This window comes from Cervus elaphus, chromosome 24, assembly GCF_910594005.1.
Source record: "Cervus elaphus chromosome 24, mCerEla1.1, whole genome shotgun sequence".
NCBI classification, from domain to species: domain Eukaryota; kingdom Metazoa; phylum Chordata; class Mammalia; order Artiodactyla; family Cervidae; genus Cervus; species Cervus elaphus.
In genome coordinates, this window is record NC_057838.1 from 15,733,966 (window position 1) to 15,754,296 (window position 20,331).

Below are 20,331 nucleotides of genomic sequence, written 5' to 3' on the forward strand. Positions count from 1 at the left end.
GAGGTGCATATCACCTAATATTAAACATGAACCCCTTATGTTTTATAAAGAGTTTAAACAAATAGAATGTAACAATCACAGTTGGGTTGCCTTTAAAATAGTTATTAATCATGTTGAAGGACACACTTGTTCCTTGATTTCTTGTAAGTTGGGTATTGCAGCTGCCACTCATTCTTAGTCATTTATCTACCTGTTGAAGTCTTCTTTTGAGTGGATTCCTTCAGAAATGTAGGTTTCCAAAATAGGTTTAAAATATAAATTGAACTCAAGTTTAACTCTTAAGCGCAGTCCAGTACGAGTTGCCAAATACCAGTAAGATGCTGTGATGTGAGTCTGGTAACAACCAGATGGTCCTCTTCATTTAGGTTCTGAACTCTCACTTGACTTTCCATTATCATTTCCACTTCTTCCCAAGGATTCGACTTCTTTGGATGTCAGGTTGTTGGACTCAGTTTTTCATTCTCTGTCATGTGCATGCATTCTCAGTCATGTCCAACTCTTTGCAACCCTGTTAGCTGTAGCCCGCCAGGCTCCTCCGTCCATGGAATTTCCCAGGCAAGAATACTGGACTGGGTTGCCATTTCCTTCTCCAAGGGATCTTCCCAACCTGGGGATCAAACCCACATCTTCTGCATTGCAGGCAGAAGATTCTTTACCACTTGAGCTATTCGGGCCCTTTCATTCTCTAACCCTTATTTTCTCACAATTCCAGAGGCTAAAAGTCTGAGGTCAGGGTGTCAGCAGGGTTTATTTCTTCTGAGGCTTCTCTTGGCTTGTGGGTGAGTCTCTCTTTTTGTCTTCTTGTGGTCTTTTCCTCTGTATGTGTCTAGATCCTAACCTTCTTTTTTATAAGGAAACTAGTCATGTTGGATTAGGGCCTGCCTTTTAACTTGGTTACTAGACCCTATCTCTAAATAGAGTCACATTCTGAAATACTGGGAGTCAGGACTTTGACATATGAATTTGGGTTGGTGAAAGGGAAAGTCAGGTCGCTCAGTTGTGTCTGACTCTTTGTGACCCCGTGGACTGTAGCCCACCAGGCTCCTTCATCAGTGGGATTTTTCAGGCAAGAATACTGGAGTGGGTTGCCATTGGGTTGGTAGGATGACATAATTCAGTCCATAATGATGGTACTTTATAATATTTTAATTTGCCAAAATCCCCAAATGTGTGAAGTGTATGTTCCTTTGAACTTTGAAACAGCACAGTGAGGACCCAGAGTGACAGTAAGGCCTCGTTACCTGCTAGCGAACAAGAAACTAGGCCTTCTAACTTGAACTTCACTGCCTTTCTCACTCTGCAGTACTGCAAACTGAAGTAGAACTTGATAATTGTACAGTTTTTGTATGCTCAGGTGTGTTAGCCATGCATATTTTGAATCTTGATCTGTAAAGTTTAGTCAGATTGCTACTGTGCACCCCTTAGTCACGGGCTTCCCCAGTGGCTCAGCAGTGAAGAATCCGCCTGCAATTCAGGAGCCACAGGAGACGTGGGTTCGATCCCTGGGTTGGGAAGATCCCTTGAAGGGAAAGGCTACACATTCCAGTACTCTTGCCTAGACAATTCCATGGACAGGGGAGCCTGGTGAGCTACAGTCATGGGGTCGCAAAGAATCAGACACAATTGAAGTGACTGAGCACACACACATGCATTCCTTAGTCACAGCTTCCTGATCTTCCTTCTTTATTCTCTGAGCAGTACGTCAGAGTCTTCTGTGATTGGTTAAAAAAGGCTAAAACTTAGTGGATGTATATGCTGTTCTTGCCAAGTGGGAAACTGAAACATATCAAGGAATTTCTGGAGGTTGTGTCATGAAAGAACACACCCCTAAAGATTTTAGTGAAGGATAAATGTTATTTTCAGTCTTCCCTGGTGGCTCAGATTGTAAAGAATCCTCCTGCAATATGGGAGACCTCAGTTTGATCCCTGGGTTGGGAAGATCCCCTGGAGAAGGGAATGACTGCCCACTCTAGTATTTGCAGTATTGATGATATTTACCATTCGGTCACTGTCAATGGAACAGATGTGGTGAGGAGGATAAAAGCAGAACTGCTGCTTTTGTTTCTGCTTTTCCCAAAGTCACTACAGCATCCAGTGTCAGCACAGCCTGAGTTACCAGTCCTCTTTGGCATCCTGGTTCACAGATCGCTAGCTCTGTCCTACCAAATCAGTGGGTTAACATTTTAGTAGTTAATCATTACAATTGGTGAGAGTTGATTCAAGCCTGCCATGAATCTGGTGACTCTTTTTCTCTTAACTTTCCTGTTAGCAGTGCCTAAATGTCTCTTATAGACCCTGGAATCATTCTTTTGTCTCATGATTCTTTCTTCTCACATCTTATGAATATCTTCAGCATGTGACTGTTTCAAAACTTTCTATATTTACAGAGATACAACTGATTACTTGTATCAATTGAATATTCTACTTAAAAGACTAAAATATGAATGTCTTTAAAATTTGTAAAAAAGTTATTAAAATTCAAAGGAGGCAGTTTGACAGATGTTTGTGATAGATGTATTAATGTCTACCTTTTTTAAAACATGAAAATAATTAAAAATATTTTCTTTTGAAAGTTGGCCAGGGATACTTTGCCCTGACCCTTTTAAAGGGAAGTATGTGACCTATGATCTGGATGGAGATGTTGAACAATATCACGTAGAATTCCTGGGTGATCCCCATTCGAGATCATGGATAGATGCGGCGTTTGTTGGACATTATAGTATCACATTAAAGGTGGGTACAGTAATGTCAAAACTTTGTTCTTGTTCCACTTGTTTTTAATGATGACTATTTTCTCTCATATCCTAAAAGATACATAGTTTTTTACTTCTATGTTTATATGAACAAAATAGTATGTACTATTTGTTTAAACTCAAATATTGGTATTTTTAAAATAGCCTTTTCAAAGAAAGTATGAATATAAAAATAGCCACGAGGTAGTTTTAAATTTTATTTCTCTAATGGCTATATAGTATCAGTCAACAGAGCACTCTCCATAATTGCCTTTTGAAACAGTTTTAAGATTATCATTCGATAATTTTTCAGTTCTCTTGAGAAAACTCTTAAGTTATAGCCCTAGCTCACAGGAAAGATTAATTATGGAATGCAACCAGATTTTTTCAAATTTCAAACAGAATATTTCATTATACTAACTCCTCCAGTATTTTTTTATTCTTTTTAAACTTTTTAAATCACAGTCTACAATTAATGAATAGACTGAATTCTCAAGTTGATGAGAGTAAGTGAATTGAACCTATTTTCATGGGTTTGGTTTAGTTGTTATAAATTAATTCAATTATCTATATCTGTATTCTAATACTGAAACTTTTCATCTGCAAACTATGCTTTCCTTAGAAATCTGATTAAAAAGTAGATGTCAAAAGTGTCAATACCTTTGACTCAATTTGGATGGTTCCTATTGTAGAGTGAGAAGTATATATATATTCAGATATACATATAAATGTATGTACATTTAAGACACACCGTTTAGTCCACAGTATAAGAAAATCTGTGGAAATCTGAGGTACTTGCTGATGGACTTAACTGAATCTCTGGCCATACTGTATCTTTGTTCCACTCAGCTTGAAAGCCGTGGGTAGGGAAGGCTGATTCAGTGGAAACGTTTGTGTGGAATAACATCACATGCATTCCTTTTTGGTGGCTGTGAGCCAGTCGTGTTGGTATGAGGCACCTCTCCGCTCACTTGTTGCCTGGGCACTTCTGATACCCTCAGGAGACAGAGGGGAAGGTTCTCCCTCTGTGCCCCTCCCCTTTTCTAAAAGACACAGGAACCATCCAGCTTCTCGTGGAGCAGACCTTAGAGTCCCAACTGTTTGACAAGAGTGATAAAGAGCAGAGCATTCTTAAAAAATTATATTTAAACATCTGTAAAAAATCAAAGTGTAGACAGAAAACCACAAAATTCTGTAAAGCAGCTAACCTTCATTAAAAAAATTAATTAATTAAAAAAATCAATGTGTATTTTTAGTTGTCTGAACTAGTGTTACTCTCAGGATTTGAGTTCTGTCAGGATAAATTTAAGTAGTCTGATTCCAGTGAGCATACCGTTGGTCCTTGAGACAAGGAAAAAATCTGCTGCAAAACAAAACTAAACTCAAGAATAAGGTCTGAAAACATTAAAGCAAACTTGGAAACTTTTGCAAATACCGGGAATTTAGGGTGCTTAAATTAAACAGGTTCCTAAAGCAAGAATGACAACAGAAAAAATAAAGCATTTGTTTCATGTCTCTGTCCACCACTCCCGCAGTTGGCTGGTGCCTGGGTGAATAATTACCTAGGTACCCATGGACTCTGGGAAGGCTCTTGCCTCTGCTGTGATTCACAGTACCTACCTATAGGCTCTTATCTCTTACTCTCTTCTTGTTTGTGTCTTCTTTTTCCCTTCCTTTCTTGGAGCTGATAAAATGAGAATGCCTTCTTCTGTGGGTCTCTTCTTTCAAGACTGAAATTTTAGGTTCCCTTTACCTCAGTTGGCACATGCCCGGCTGTCCTGATGTGCTCAGATCCCCTACTCCTGGCTATCTAAGGATCTCCACTTGCCAGGAAGGAGACTCACAGATGACTGACACCTCATTATTCCAATGAAAAATCAGGGAGCAGAAAGGAAAGAGGTCAGTCAGCTCAGGAAATGCTGACAACCATGATAGGAAAATGGTCAAAAGTTATCCATATAAGAAATCACTTGAAAATGTATAACGTCAAACTATGTAATACCCAGGGGTGACTGAGATATCCCTGTTCCTTGGAGATGGACATAGTACTGATCCAACCTGCATTTCGGTTGCCTCGACTTCCCAGGAATTTACTGCATTATGTCTTCTCTTCACTGGGGCTCCTTCCTCCCCAGATACTGTCTCTGCACCATACTACATTGATCCAGATACTAAATTCACACTCGTGCCCCCATAAAAATATCACTTACATGAAAATTACATGTATTAGACAATATAGACCTTCTTCAGGATTTTTGTAGAAGGAGAATGGTTGCACATTACACTTACCATATCAGCTCCTTTTCTAAAAGCAGACAATGATAAGCATGTATCTCTCTCATTGCTCAAACTGACTACATCTTACTCCATATATTATTTCAATATTAATTTCTCTTTATTTGTATAAGCTTAGTTTAACAAGTGATTAAATACTATTTCAGAGTTTTCACTGACTGTGGATTGTATCTATTTTGTGTGTGTTTTATGGTGGGAGAGGAATAAACTCTTATAGAAAGACATTATATGCATTTATGAGAAAATAAAATATTTTTTCAGTTTAGATTCTGAAAATGTTAACTATTCTTTACTTCATGTTTGTCTAAGCTTTTGCATTTTTTTTGGTAGTCACTAAAAAGTTGATATGTTTATGTGACCACTGACATTAATTTCATTGTTGAAAGCACAACAGAGCTCTGTCACTGTGAATGAATATGTATATGAATGTATGGTTGATAAACTTTTCCCCATTAAATAAAATTACTCATCGATATACTGGGATACATTTTAGAAAAAAGTTGAAGGCTATATTCAGATTTTGTATTTGTAACTTATGTTAGTTTACTCATACATTTTATTTTTTCATTTACTAGAAAATCAGTAATCTAAAGATGGGTGAAATTCCCTTCCCCTTTTTAAAAAAACATTGATTCCCTTATGGTATATATTCAGAATACATGTCACTCTGGTAATTACTCAGAGAAAATAGACATGGCATGTGCTAGATAACTATTAGAGTTAATGCATGGAGTACAATTCTTTCCCCAATTAGCACAAATGTTTTTTCTTTTACATTTAGTAGGTCCATGTCTGCAGAACCCATTATTTGCGAGTTTATTCTTTTGCTCCATAGACCACATGACTTAGTTCAGCATTTCTTAAGCCTGGCTTTGCATTAGAAGGCTTTATAAAGTGACAACAACAACAAAAATAACAGTGGCCAAAACACAGCAGTGCCAGCACTGTGTTCTACTGGATCACTTAACTTAGAAGCTCTTGGATGAAGGCCAAGTCTCTCAGATGAGTCTGATGTGCGTCTCAGAGGGAGACAGAGAGAGAGAGAGAGAGAGAGAGAGAGAAAAGCACTGACTAAGTTTTCTCAACTTGAGACATCCGAGTTCTGTTGGTTTATTTCTGTGTGCATGCTTAGTCACTCAGTCGTGTCCGACTCTTTACGACCCCATGGACTATGGCCCTCCAGGCTCCTCTGTCCGTGGGATTTTCCAAGGAAGAATATTGGAGTAGGTTGCCATTTCTTCCTCCGGGAGATCTTCTTGACTTAGGGATCAAACCTGCATCTCCTACTTCTGCATTGGCTGGTTTCTTTACCCCTGAGCCACCTGAGAAGTCCTTGTTTTATCTCTGCTAGTGCAGTGATGTAACTGTGGTCATGGCTCACTGTTTCAGGATGCCTTTCTCCTACTTCCTTTGTTAGTCTTTCACTTTGGTTTTCCTGGAGATGATGCTGACTGCCATAGGCTCTCATGTCTAACCCAGAAATGAGAGTTTTTCTGAACAAAGCCTTAAAGTCATACTTGTTATTCAACACTATACATAATTTATGGATATTGCTGATCAAACTGATGTATAATTTAAATGTAATATTTATAGCATGTTTTAGTTGATCATCTATCTTATAGGTTATTACTAGACATAAATAATGTACTCCAGCCAATGCCTGCTTGGATTATACTTTTCTAGTTCTTTATACCGCCAAGAAAATGTAAGTATTGCACTCCTGGTGCTGGGAGGCTCTTGTAAAATTTAGCTTTTTTCATCCATGATGTGAGCGGATTTTTTTTGGCTATGTATTTCAACAGTCTGCTCTCTTCTCTGTGGAGGAAATACCTGTAGATGTGCAAGCACTTCTTTAGATACTAGAAGTCATTTGGGTATTTACCCATTGTACTGTGGAGCTGCCTGTGTTTTGCAGGGAGATGTAAAAGGGAGCGATGCGGTATTACTAAATGTGCACTCCGCAACTCCTAGAATTCTGCTTCCTGATTGGGGTGGTCATTAATATTGTTCACCAAAATGTTCCAGGTTTCTGCCTTCCTGTTATAAAGTAGAGATACACGTTTGATACTCCTGTGCAGGGTGAGGCCAAAGAGATATGAGTGAGTGAGGAATATCTGAGCATATGACTGTGTCAGTGCAACATCCTCTAGACTTCTCTCTTGTGGCTCCATGATTGATAATGTTTGAAATTTTGGTTTGCTGCTCTCTCAGCCTGGATCCCTGGACCACTCTTAGCAAAGGCCTCCACTGCCAACAAATAACAGATGTGCAGTGTGAAGAAGAAATAAACTGGTCTTATGTTAGGTCCCTAGGATTATTCTGACAGACACACTAATGAGAGCAGAGAGGATGTTACAGTTCTTTGTAAACTGTGTCTTTAGAAGAACCATTCCTGAAGCTTCATTACTCTTCACAACATGGCCAGGTGACTGAGGGCACATTACTCTTAATTTCTCCAGTCTGTAAGTAGAAATAACACAACCTATAGTAATTTAGGGGCTTCACCAATGACTCAGTGGTAAAGAATCCACCTGCAATGAACGAGCTGCTGGAAACGCGAGTTTGATCCCTGGGTTGGAAAGATCCCCAGGTGGAGAGCTTGGCCACCCACTCCGTTATTCTTGCCTGGAGAATCCCATGGACAGAAAAGGCTGGTGAGCTGCAGTTCACAGGGTTGCAAAGAGTCAGTCACAACCGTACCAACTTAGCACATACAGTAATTTATCAAATAATTTGGTTTCTTTTCTGTGTTATGATAAACATATTGATAGAAATTTCCAAAAGTGATGATGCATTGAATGTAAATTTGGTCCAGTAAATAACCTCCAGTGGAGGGCTCTGATTGTCAACGTGTACTGCAATGACTCCAAAAACTAAAGGTGAAGTTGCTCAATCATGTCCAACTCTTTGCGACCCCGTGAACAGTAGCCCACCAGGCTCCACCATCCGTGGGGTTTTCAAGGCAAGAACACTGAAGTGGGCTGCCATTTCCTTCTCCAGGGGATCTTCCTGACCCAGGGATCGAACTAGGGTGTCCCACATTGCAGGCAGACTCTTTACCAGCTGAGCCAACAGGGAATCCCCAAAACTAAACAAGCCCATAAATAGCAATCATGGATTTGAACCCATACCATAGGTCAGGGATTGGGTGGATCCTTTTATAATAATATAATTCAATAATATATAATATGTATATATATTATAACATTTATTATAATAAATGTAGTATTTAAAGACTCAACGGCAACCCCATGAAATAGGCATCATCACTGTTGGCATATGGAAGGAACTGAGAGTCAGGCTCCATGTCTAACCCAAGGTCAGTCAGCTACTAGGTGATAGGGCAGTGATTAGTGTCAGTATGTCTAACCCCGAAGTCCATTCTTTTGTTTTATGCCTTGCCAGTTTGCATATGCATAAGCATCAGCCTAATTTATTATTGAATGTTTTCCACATTTGCACCTAATAAGTGAGGAACATTTTCACCTTTTAATCCTAATATGCATGTTGAATGATGGCAGTTTCTGGTAGACTTGTTTTTTTATTTGCTGCTTGATGTTCCTCTTTGCAGGACTAGTGGCCAAGCAGAACTCTTGCTGTTTTCAAATTACAATTGCAATAGTCATTTGACATGTCTAGATTAACATCTATTTGAGCAAGTATTTTGCTTCTAAGATTTTATTAAGGATTCAAACTGTAAGAATGTAGTCTTTAAAAAGGATTAGCGAATCAGTTTATAACTAGATCATCAGGCAGCATTTTGCTCTTAGAGTAATGAAGTAAAACAGGATACAAATTTATTTAGCTTGTTCTCATCAAATGTGGCCACATTTGCCAGAAAAAAAGTGTACATATGTGTGTGTGTGTGTTTGCACCATGTTCCTGTTGGCAAATAAGCTGTATAGCTACCAAACTCTCAGTAAATTTGTATCATTCTGATTCCATATTTAGTATAAAATATGTTGTAATTTTAGTATTATTGGATTTAGATTTTTGTTTGTTTGCTTGTTTTCTAAGCACCCTTTAGTTTTTGGCCTGAAGAAAGTTTAAGGGAATTAGAACATGTTTTTAGAGCTATGAATTATTTGTGAATAATCTGCCAAGAAAACTCATAGTAGTGTATTAGGAGAATGAAGTTGTCATAGTGATTAAAAGGCAGGCTCTAGAACCATCCTTTGGGTTTGAAGGTTGGCTGTCTGCTTACTAGATATTTGTCCTGAAGCAAGTCATTCCTGAATCAAGTCATTTACCTTTTACCAGTCCCACACACCTCATCTTAAAATGGAAGTTATAATAGTAGATGCTTCATAGAGTTGTTACAGGGTTAACTGAGATTACATGTGCAAAGCACTTAGCATGGTGCTTATCATATAGTAGGCTTTTAATAAACATTAATTCATACTGTCATTGGAAATACAGGTGAAATACAAGTTACATTATTTCCTCTTCCTGGAAACACACATCTACAGGAGAGAGTACCAAAAAAAAAAAAAAAAAATTACCAAGAACAGTAAGGTGGAGAATATCTTTTCTTCTGACTAAGATTTTATGTGAAAAATAACATGATTTTAGTGTTTTTTTATCAGCCAATATGTTGCTCCCCAAAATTGAGGGAGATAGGGCTAAGTGATCATGTTATTCTTTGATTTTTCAGCACATGACTGGAAGTGGTCATTGATGTGGTGCTTTTTACTTTAGTGTGAATAAAAGTGCTGAGACTTCTTGAAAGCAGGAGATAGGTTAGAGCCTTCTTAATCTGACTTCTTGGTGAATGAATTGTCCACAGTATCAGCAATGCCTCAAGAATAGTTTTCTTTGATGGAATTTGGAAGGAGACTAGGGAATATTATCTTTTATGTTCTTTGCAACTGAATAAAACCAGTTTTTTTTTCCTATATCTCTATTCTGTCTCTTTGATTCAGTCATATTTGTATATGCTGAGTTTGCTGCTCCAAATAAATTATTGAATTCACCTCTGTCATCTCTCAACTTCATCTCTTATGAATTTAGAGAGCTGTGAACTTGTACTGAAGTTAAAAGTCCAAATCCACATAATATGACCAACTTTACTCAGTTGATAAAGGAAGGAACAGGTGGGCTACCTTTCCCATCATCAAATGCAAGAAAAATTGATTAAGCAACAGCCAGATTTCTCACATTCCTCAGCAGAACAGCAATAATCTTTCCTAAGGGATTCTCAACTTTCAAGAAGTGGTTATTTTCAGTTAAAGAAACCAGAGTCAGATTATTGTTTTTAAACCAAAATATAAGGTTAACTAAATTGCCTTCAAGGTAATTTAATCCCTTATGAGTAATTTAATCCCTTATGAAATAAAGCTGCCTTACAATGAGATGTCTCTGTTGAGGTTGTTAAATTAGTAAACAGTTGCAGAGTAAGTTTTTGATGCATTCTTCCATCAAGGAATGGTGATGTCCAAAACTCAAAACCATGTAACTGAAAGTCTACAATTTATATATTAACTTCTCTTTTCTTTAATGTGTCCACTTTTTTAAAAAGTATCTTCTGAAAAATAAATAAATAAATATCTTCTAACCAATTACTAGGAACCCTGTGTGACTCAGGCAAAACCCTAAACAGGGCAGATTAAAGTAACTTTGAAAATAAATTCCAGAATTACCACTTTCTTCCCATTTTGTTCAGTTCACAGTATATGAGCTGATTGTGTCACATATTTAACCATCCTCTTCTCCTGGCTCTCCCACCTGCTTGTGTGATTCTATTTTTAAATAGAATCTGAGCATCTGTCTGTAATAAATACAACATTTGTTTTCCCACAAACACATATTCCCTAAAAAGCAAGCAAATGTGGAGTAGAAAACAGCAGCCAAGAATGTTAACTCTTTGAGGCTCAGGTCTCGAGATCCTTTGAGCCAAGCCTGACTGTTTTAGGTATCAGAGCAAATTAACACATGACTGCGTTAAGCCTTTTCTCCCTCTTGTGTTTAACATCCCCGTTGCAGCAGGCAGCCTGGACAGAACCCTAGGAGACAGTGGCCCTGGAGATTTCACGGACCTTAAAAGTTATCAGTTGACCCAGCGCTCACTTGCTTCCTGTGCTTTATTTATCAGTATATTCACTATCATTTTTATTGTTGTAATACTGGAGTGGGTTGCTGTTTCCTTCTTCAGGGGATCTTTCTGACCAAGGGATCAAACCCGCGACTCCTGCTTGGCAGGAGGATTCTTTACCACTGAGCCACTTGGGAAGTCCCATTATCAGTTTAGCAGTAAAATGTGTGTATGCCCACGTGCTATGGACTTAATGATACACTCAGTTTTGTGAAATAAAAATTCTACAGCTTGAGATAAAAATGTATGAGATACTTTAAATAGTACACCATAAATAAAATTAAGGTTTTTATTTTTTAATTGTGATAAAATATATGTAACATAAAATTTATCATTTTAACTGTATATCTAGTGGTGATTTAAGTTTGTAACCACTAATTAATAATCCTAGAAAAAAATTATCCTAAGCAATGTAAATATGACCTGATACAGAAAATGCCAGATGGCAATTTCCTATAATTTTCAACACAGTTTATTTCTTATGATAATGACCTACAAACTCTTCATAACATCATCTTTGAGGTTTGTGCAATGATATTGCCTTCTAGTGAAATATCATCTTATAGTCATTGAGCCCATGAATTCTGGAGCCAGATTGCCTGTGTGTGAATGCCAGCTCTTTCACTCACTGGCTCTATGAACTTGGGCAGTGTCTAAACTCAGCGCCTCAGTTCCCTTATGTGTAAAATGAAAAAAGTACCTACCTTGCAAGCTAGTTGGGAAGTTAAAAAAAAAAACTGTGAAGTGCTTCAGACTGTCCCTGACACTTAGTACTATATAAGCACTGGATAAATTAGTGGATACAAATAACAATGGACTCAATAGTAGAACAGCTCTGGACATAAAGTACACAGTCAACTCCTCCCTGTTGTTGATAATAGTTTCTGTTTCATTTCCTTGGACTGCAGACACTGTATGATAAATGTTTACATTCTGATCATTTATGGCATTGATAACCAATGTTTGAAAAACACTTTACAATTTATAAAGTACCTTTTACGTATGCTATCTCATGGGATTTTCGTTTATTGTTAAGAAACTTGGGTCTCAGGTTAGGTGACTTGCCTGAGGTCACACAAGAGTAGAACTGGTACTCAAGCCCAGGTCTTCTGACTGCAAGTTCCAGGTTTTTACATTATATGACAGCCTGCTTGGTTTACATTGGACCATCTGTTTCTAATCTTTATAAGCATATCAAATTCATAATAAGCTATCATCTATAAACTGGAAAATCACAAAGCCCTTCTTATTGGTCTCCAGTTGTTAATTCAGCCAACTTGATTAATTAACTTAATCTTTAGCTAGAGCTTTTCAAAGTTGGACAAAGATGTGAAGGCTCTTTTCACCTTTAGTGCACTGATTCTTAGCCATGGATATTGGGCCCCTGCATGGCTGTCATTAAAACTTAGTATATATTTCATTCCCTTGTAACCTTGGAAGTAATTGGTTATTACTAATGCAAACGTTGGTATCCTGATACCAGGGTTTGTTTCTTGTTGTTGTTTGTTTGTTTTACTCTGTTTTTGTTTGCCAAACTTGCTCATCATCACATTCTCCTATAGAGTTCTTTAAAAGTATATATTCCTGATGGATTTCCTTGGTGGTCCAGTGATTAAGAATCAGCCTTCCAATGCTGAGGACACAGGTTTGATCCTCAGTCAGGAAACTAAGATCCCAAAGGCGGCGTAGCAGCTAAGCCTCCGTTCTGCAGCTACTGAGCCACGCTATCTAGATCCTCAGGTGCCTCAATAGGAGAAGCTTGCAAGCTGCAACAAAGACCCAGAGTAGTCTATATATATATTCCTGAACCTGCATCCTGGGAGGTGTCTGAGGAACCACTCTATAGCAGATTATCTCCCCATATACCTATGCTCTGCTTTACTACAGTTAGCTAAAGAAGAGATATATAAAAATGTGTTATTTTTATTGTGTTTACCTTGTGGAATTTAAGTCTTCTCAGGTATAACAGTGGTAAAGAATCTGTCTGCCAATGCAGGAGATGCAAGAGATGCAGGTTCAATCCTTGAGTCAGACTGGGAAATGGCATCCCACTCCACTCTTCTTTCCTGGAAAATCCTATGGAGAGAGGAACCTGGTGTGCTTTATTAATGTGTTTATGAGTCCATGTGCTAAAGAGGCAAGGCAAATCTTTAGCAAAACTGTGATATTGGATCCCCCTGTCCCTTTAAATAATTTCTCTCTTGGTGGCGACTGATTTTTTCATTGCTGTGGTAGCTGGAGGCCTCTTTCCTTCTCCCTTCTCTCAAAATCAGGTCTACACATTAAATGACAGAAGTATTCGCTGTATGAAAAGGGATGTCAGTCCAGATAACAGGCCAGCCTGAAAGGTTAGTCTGTGTGTGTATGTGCTCAGTCAGTCAGTTGTGTCCGACTGTAGCCCCCCAGGCTCCTCCATCCATGGGATATTCTAGGCAGGATTACTAGGTTGGGTTGCCATTTCCTACTGCAGGGCATCTTCCTGACCTAGGGATCGAACTCACATCTCTTGTATCTCCTGTACCGGCTGGTGAATTCTTTACCACTGCGCCACCGGGGAAGCCCCAAAATGTTAGACTAGGGCTCCTTTAAAAACAGCACACAGTGGTGGTTTATCCATCTTGTTAGGAAAAGAACTTAGATATTCAAAATACTTAGAAAACATATGTTAAAGTCTAGATGCATGAAGAGCTTAGCTGGTAGCCTGTGGTTTTTCTAATATGTCCATTGGACTGTTTTACCTAAAGCTGCTTGACTTCCTTCCCCTCCCCCTCCCCACAGTTCAGGGCCTGCTCAGGCATGTGTCAAATTAAGTAATGGAATCGCCTTAAAGGTTTGACTGTCACATTTTCTTATTCTTTCCTTTCTGCCTAATTTCTCTCCTAGTACTCATTGCATTCTTGGTGTTATCTTTGAAGTTGAAGTAAGGGATCAGATTAAATAGAGCTGGAGCTTTTTTGGGGGGAAGGGAGGTCAACTGGCTCATACTTTCCAGTTTTGTTGGATGTGGGAAACCTGTTATTTTGATCTTAAAATCCGGCTGAGTTAGAGTAAGCAAATTCCTATTTATGATTTTGAAACCATTATTGCTTCCAGAGCTCAATACTTTGAATGAGCTGTCTAAATCATCCAGAACTTGTGTTAAAGATGGCAGGTGAGAGAGGAGGCAGGCATTAAGAAGCCCAGGCATGTGAGTTGCACAGAGGTGCTGTGACTATCTTCTATGGCATCAGAGGAATGAGAATGTTAAGACTGCTGGTTGCTATTGCAGAAATCCAATTTAAGGAAGACAAGATATCCTTATGATTAACTTCCTACTGAACCTTAAGTGAAAACAGTAGCTTTGGCCTGATAGGAAATAGATGTTGCATCATGCGTTGAGTCAGTGAGATACACTGGAAGTTTAAATGTATAAATAGCAACAGTCAACAGAAATCCTTAAGCAGAGGACTTTACCAGGTGGTGGTGTGGGTCCTCAAACATTAAGGAGAGATGCATTTCAAAGGAAAATTCTTTTGTATTTCTTTAGGTTATAAAGTCTATGACTTATCCCCCCATGCTTCTAAAGACATTTTATAACTTAAAGTAATAAAATAGTAAGATAATGGTCAGTATTTAAAGCTGCTTCAATGAATTTATGAAATATAATACAACAGTCTAGGTACTTACAATTCCAGTTTTCCAAATTTTTAATATATTCTCAACACTGTGTCTGAAAGATAAATTTTATAAATTATAAATACTTATATTTGCAGCTAACTTTGTTATTAATATCATCAAAACTTGAATGAACAGTATTGGATAGTAATTGCTATATGGTATCTATAGGATTTTAGTGAGGCTCTGCTCTCCCCTCAAATAGCTCATATTAAGAAGATTTGCTTGAGTTTAATTTTAAAATTAGGTACTTTTTGCATAACACTTAAAGTACTTGAAATTAGACACACTATTTTTTTTCTAGAAAAAATGCTATTAATATGATAGAATAAATCAGTGGCCCATGAAATATTGCACAGATCTGAATTCTTACAAGAAAATGAACTTTAACATCATCTTAGAAGTAATATCAGGGACTTTCCTGGTAGTTCAGTGGTTAAAACTTCGAGCTTTCAATGCAGGAGCTGCAGGTTCAATCCCGGGTCAGAGAGCTAAGATCCCACATGCTGGGCAGTGCAGCCAATAAATAAATAAATAAGCTTTTAAAAAGAAGTAATATCACCATATTATAATGCCAGATAGTCATCACGTTTTTCTTTTACCGTTCTCGGGATAATCACATAACTCAGGATTAAAATGTAGCAACCTTTTATTTTCATCCCCAGTTTTCTGTCTGGGCACTGCTCATACCACCATAAACAAAAAATGTCTATTTATAATACTTAAAACATTTACTGAGCTCCTATTACTTGCACCGATTCTAGGCTCAGAATTTATCAAAACAGACAAAATTTAAATGCCGTCATGAGACTTAAATTAGTGGAGTGAGACGTGCAGTTAAACAAATTTTTTAAAGAAAGATACACTATGTTAACTGTAGATGAGTGCCATGGGGAGAAATTAAGGGAGAGGACTAGACAGGCAGAATGAAGGAGCAGGGTGCCCCACCATGGGGGAGAGGAAGGACCTCCTGGAGAATCCGTGCACTAGGAGATCCTTCGCCACAGCCAACCAGATACCAGTGGGTGGTTGATAATAATTCTTGTTTCGATTTTTCCATTTAGTTTATTCCAAAAAATGATCATATTTCTTTTATGCTCATCTCTCAGGGATGTTTTCTGTTGGGATCAAAAGCAGAGCTGACCTGTCTTCTTGACCTTAGCTCCCTGAGTCTGGGCAGGCAAGAGCATGCAGGCAGAGAAAATTCTTTCAGACCTGGAAGATGACAAGGGTCTGCCATTGCCTTGGGGAATGGAGTACCTCACAAAAGAGCACAAGGTGTGCTGGGAGGTTGAAGGTTTCCAGCCTCAGAAAGGACCCTTTGGTCCGGGCCTGATGAAGAAGTTGTGATTGCCTGACTTCGAGGGATTTGAATAGAGATGTTATTCATGGAAACCTTATGGGTTGAGGAGTAATGATCTCTCCTCACTCTTCAGGCACTATCTTTCCCTCCCGATTTATAGGAACCTAGAGAAAGTAAGGGGTGGCCCCAAAATGAGCAAGATCAAAGTCCTTATTCTTGTTGGACAAGGACTGGTACATTCAATTTTATTTAGCAAAAATTAGGTCATGTGGCATTGCACACACATCCAAGTTTGAGAAGTGAGATTTATCCTCCTACAACTCCAAGTGATTATTGAGTTGGCCAAAAAATCCATTGAGGTTTTTCCATAAGAGAGAGTATGGAAAAACCCAAATGAACTTTTTGGCCAACCCAATATCTTGATTAATTTTTATGGGGAGAAGCAACCTTAAATACACAACAACAGAAGATATGAATTTCTGCCTGACTGCAGATTTCTCTTCACTGGCCTTATTGGATGGACAGACACATAGATATTCTTTGCTTTGAATGTGCTACTTCATGTTAGTATATAATGATAGCAGGCATCTTTCTCAGAGAGCCAGAAGTTACTTGGAACAAGATCACATGGGACAGTAGTTAGTTTCAGATGTAACAGCAGAGTGATTTGGTTACACATGTATCTATTCTTTTTCAAACTCTTTTCCCACTTAAGTGATTACAGAGTATGGAGCAGAGTTCCCTGTGCTATACAGCAGGTCTTTGTTGACTGTCTGTTTTAAATACAGCACTGTGTACATGGCAGTCTCAAACTCCAGCCTGTCCCTCCCCTACCTTCCACCCAGTAACCATAAATTCATTCCCAAAGCCTTTGAGTCTGTTCCTGTGAATAAGTTCATACCTCTTTTTTAGATTCTGCATATAAGTGACATCATATATGTGTCTGTATCGGACTTACTTCACTTGGTATGATCATCTCTGGGTCCATCTGTGCTGCTGTCCATGGAATTCTTTTTAATAGCTGAGTAGTATTCCATTATATGTATGTACTACATCTTCTTTATCATTAAAAAGAACTTAAAAAACCCCTACAGTTGACCCATGAAAAACTCGAGGGTCAGGGACATCAACCCTCTGCAGTTGAAAATCTACCTGTAACTTCACAGTGACCATTGACTGAAGTGACTTAGCACACACGCATGCACCGTGATCATCAAAGTTCACCAGTTCTGCACCCACAGATTCAACCAACCTTGAATCATGTAGTACAGCAGTACCTATTGAATGAATACTCCACATAAAAATGTGATTGCAAAGTTCAAACCTGTGCTGTTCAAGGGTCAATTTCTAAAATTTGTAGGAAAATAAAACGTGGAAGAGGGATCGGATCTGTGTCTCCTGAGTCTCCTGCCTTGCAGGCAGGTTCTTTACCGCTGAGCCATAAAGAATCTAGGGTAAGCCCAGATATGGGAGAAGGAATTGAGCCTATAAAATATAGAATTATAATAACTCTCTAGTAGTTAAAGCAGTTTGATTTTAACAGTTATTTGATAGATTAATAGAACAACATAAAGTTCAAAAGTACTTGAAAATACTTAATGGTAAGGTTGTATTCAAGTAGTTTTTTAAAGGTTGTTATTGTTTAATAAATTATATATGTACAGATGGCTAAGTACTTGAGAAAAAATGAAGTAGAGGCTATATTTCACACCTTACATTTAAATTAGTTCTAGAAGGATGAAAAGTTTAAATGAACAAAAAAGAAAATACAATTATACTAACACAAACTAAAAATAGGAGAAGATATTTGTAGTACATATAGCAAAGGGCTACTTCTTTAGCACATAAAAATCTCTTACAAATCAATGAGAAGGCAACCAATATAAATATTAACACAGGATTTGAACAGTTATTCCATAGAAAAGAAAATATAACTGCCTTTTAGCCTATTATACAGAATGAAGTAAGTCAGAGAAAGACAAGTATCAAATATTAACGCCTGTCTATGGAATCTAGAAAGACAGTACTGATGGTCCTATTCGTGGGGCAGTAAAGGAGACACAGACATAAAGAACAGACTTCTGGACACAGTGAGGGAAGGAAAGGCTGGGACAATTCAAGAAAATAGCACTGAAATGTATACATTACCGTATGTGAAATAGATAGCCAGTGGGAAGTTTAATGTATGATGCAGGGAACCCAAAGTCCCTGCCCTGTGACAACCTCAAGGGGTGGGATGGGCAGGGAGATGGGAGGGGGGATCAGGAGGGAGGGGACATATGTATACTTATGGTTGATTCATGTTGATGTATGGCAAAAACCATCATAATATTATAAAGTAATTAGCCTTCAATTAAAATTTTAAAAAAGAAGAAATATGAAAAACTGATGAATAAATTCTGGGAATCTAATGTATAGCATGGTGACTATAGTTATTAATAACACTGCTGTGTTTTTATACTTGACAGTTGCTGAGAGCAGATCTTAAATGTTCTCATCATATACACAGATAAAGGCTATTATGTGAGTTGATATGTGTTAATAAACCCTAGATGGTATTCATTTCCATATATATATATATATATATATATATATATTTCAAATCATTGTGTAGTACTCCTTAAATTTATACAGTTATTTATCAATTATATCTCAATACAACTGGAAAAATGTGAAAAATTACTCAAAATTAAAGAATTTTAGAAATGAACATTCTAATAGAAAGGAAGTAACATTTTTTCCTTAAAAATACTGGCAGCGATCTGAGTTTGGTAACAAGACTGTTCTCCAGAGTGTGACAAAGCATACTGTTCATGGCATTGTAAATTGGGATCACCTCATTCAAGAGTGATTTCACAATAGCTCCAAAATTTAAAATATACTTACATTAAGTTCAATGTCTTAGGAATTTATGCTTCAGCACACTTTAACATGGGTAACAAGACATATGGACAAAACTTTTTATTGCAGCATTGTTTCATCTTGCAAAATATTAGAAGAAACCTAAATGTTCATCACAAGGGCATTTGTAAAATAAATAATGGTACATGTATACTACCTATTTAGATATACATACATCTGTTTCCTCATTCCGTTGGTTATCTATTCTAATTTCTTGGCTTTAAATATGGTGTCTGTGTGTGTTACCTCCATTTTATCTGCAGTTCAGTTTGCTCTACTGAATCCCCTTATGAGAGTGCTCCTCAGGTATGGTAATGTGTATTCAAAATGTGTGAACTCTTGATCTCCACACCACCCCCATCTCACTTCTTTGACAGCTCCCCTATCTCAGTGGATAGCAAATTCCATCCTCTACTTACTTGGTCCCAGAGCCTTAGAGTTATCCTCTCTACCTCTCATAACCAATTTCCAGTTGGTTAAGAAGTTAATTATTTTTGGTCTACCTTCAGATTATACCTGGAATCCTATCACTTTTCACCACAGTGGCTGCTATGACCTGGACTATACCACCATCATGTCTTGCCTGGATGATTGTAGTAGCCAGTCATCCATTCTACGCTTGCTTTTGTGGTCTGTTCTCATTAAAGCAAGCAGGATGATTGATTGTTTTAAAGCATTCAATCAAATCAAATTTTATTTTTCTGCTCAGAAATGTGCAGTGACTTCCGTTTCACTCAGAGTAAAAGCCAGGAACTCATTGCAGAGTTCTTTCAATGGCCTGCAAGGACCTCCATGACCTGGTCCTTGTTAATTCTTTGGACATCTTTCCCAGGTACTCATTTTCTTTCTCATTCACTCATAACCAGCTTCCCTTCCTTGATGCCTCTTGAGTAAACTTGTATTTTCCCGTCTTAGAACATTTTTTCTCCACCTGTGGTGCTCTTTCTCAAGATATCTCAGGTAGCTGCTCGACCTCCTCCAGGTCTGTGCTTAAATGTCACTTTTTCAATGAGAGTTACCCTGAACCACTTTATTGCCTCACCTTTTCTTTATTACAGAATACTTACAGCCTCTTAAACTAGAGCCTTTATGTATTTGTTATGCTTACTTCACCGGTTAGATTGTAAGCTTCATCTGTTTTCTTCAGTGATAGATCCTGAAGGTCTGAAATACATCGAATAAATCTATAAATAAAGAAATCTTAAAGATAGAAATAGAAAAACTCAAAGTATATAGCTGTTCATAGCATTCTGTAAAAAATAGATATTTAAGTGATGTAAATGCTTATAAGTGGATACAGTATCTCTGGAAGACTGTGAAATAAACTGGTAATTTTGGGTGCCTTTGGAAGAAAC

General features: G+C 37.8%; 1 protein-coding gene across 6 annotated transcripts in view; it reads left to right on the top strand.

The window, feature by feature from the left end:
* ZCWPW2 (zinc finger CW-type and PWWP domain containing 2) overlaps positions 1-20,331 on the top strand; it is a 138,164-nt gene that overhangs the window by 61,418 nt on the left and 56,415 nt on the right. For 5 of the 6 annotated variants that reach the window (XM_043887067.1, XM_043887066.1, XM_043887065.1 and 2 more), the window contains one exon: positions 2,574-2,733. In XM_043887067.1, the coding sequence (XP_043743002.1) occupies positions 2,574-2,733 (160 nt within the window). Of the gene's footprint in view, positions 1-2,573; positions 2,734-6,649; positions 6,733-20,331 lie in introns of those variants that run through there. The other variant, XM_043887069.1, reaches the window with a different exon arrangement.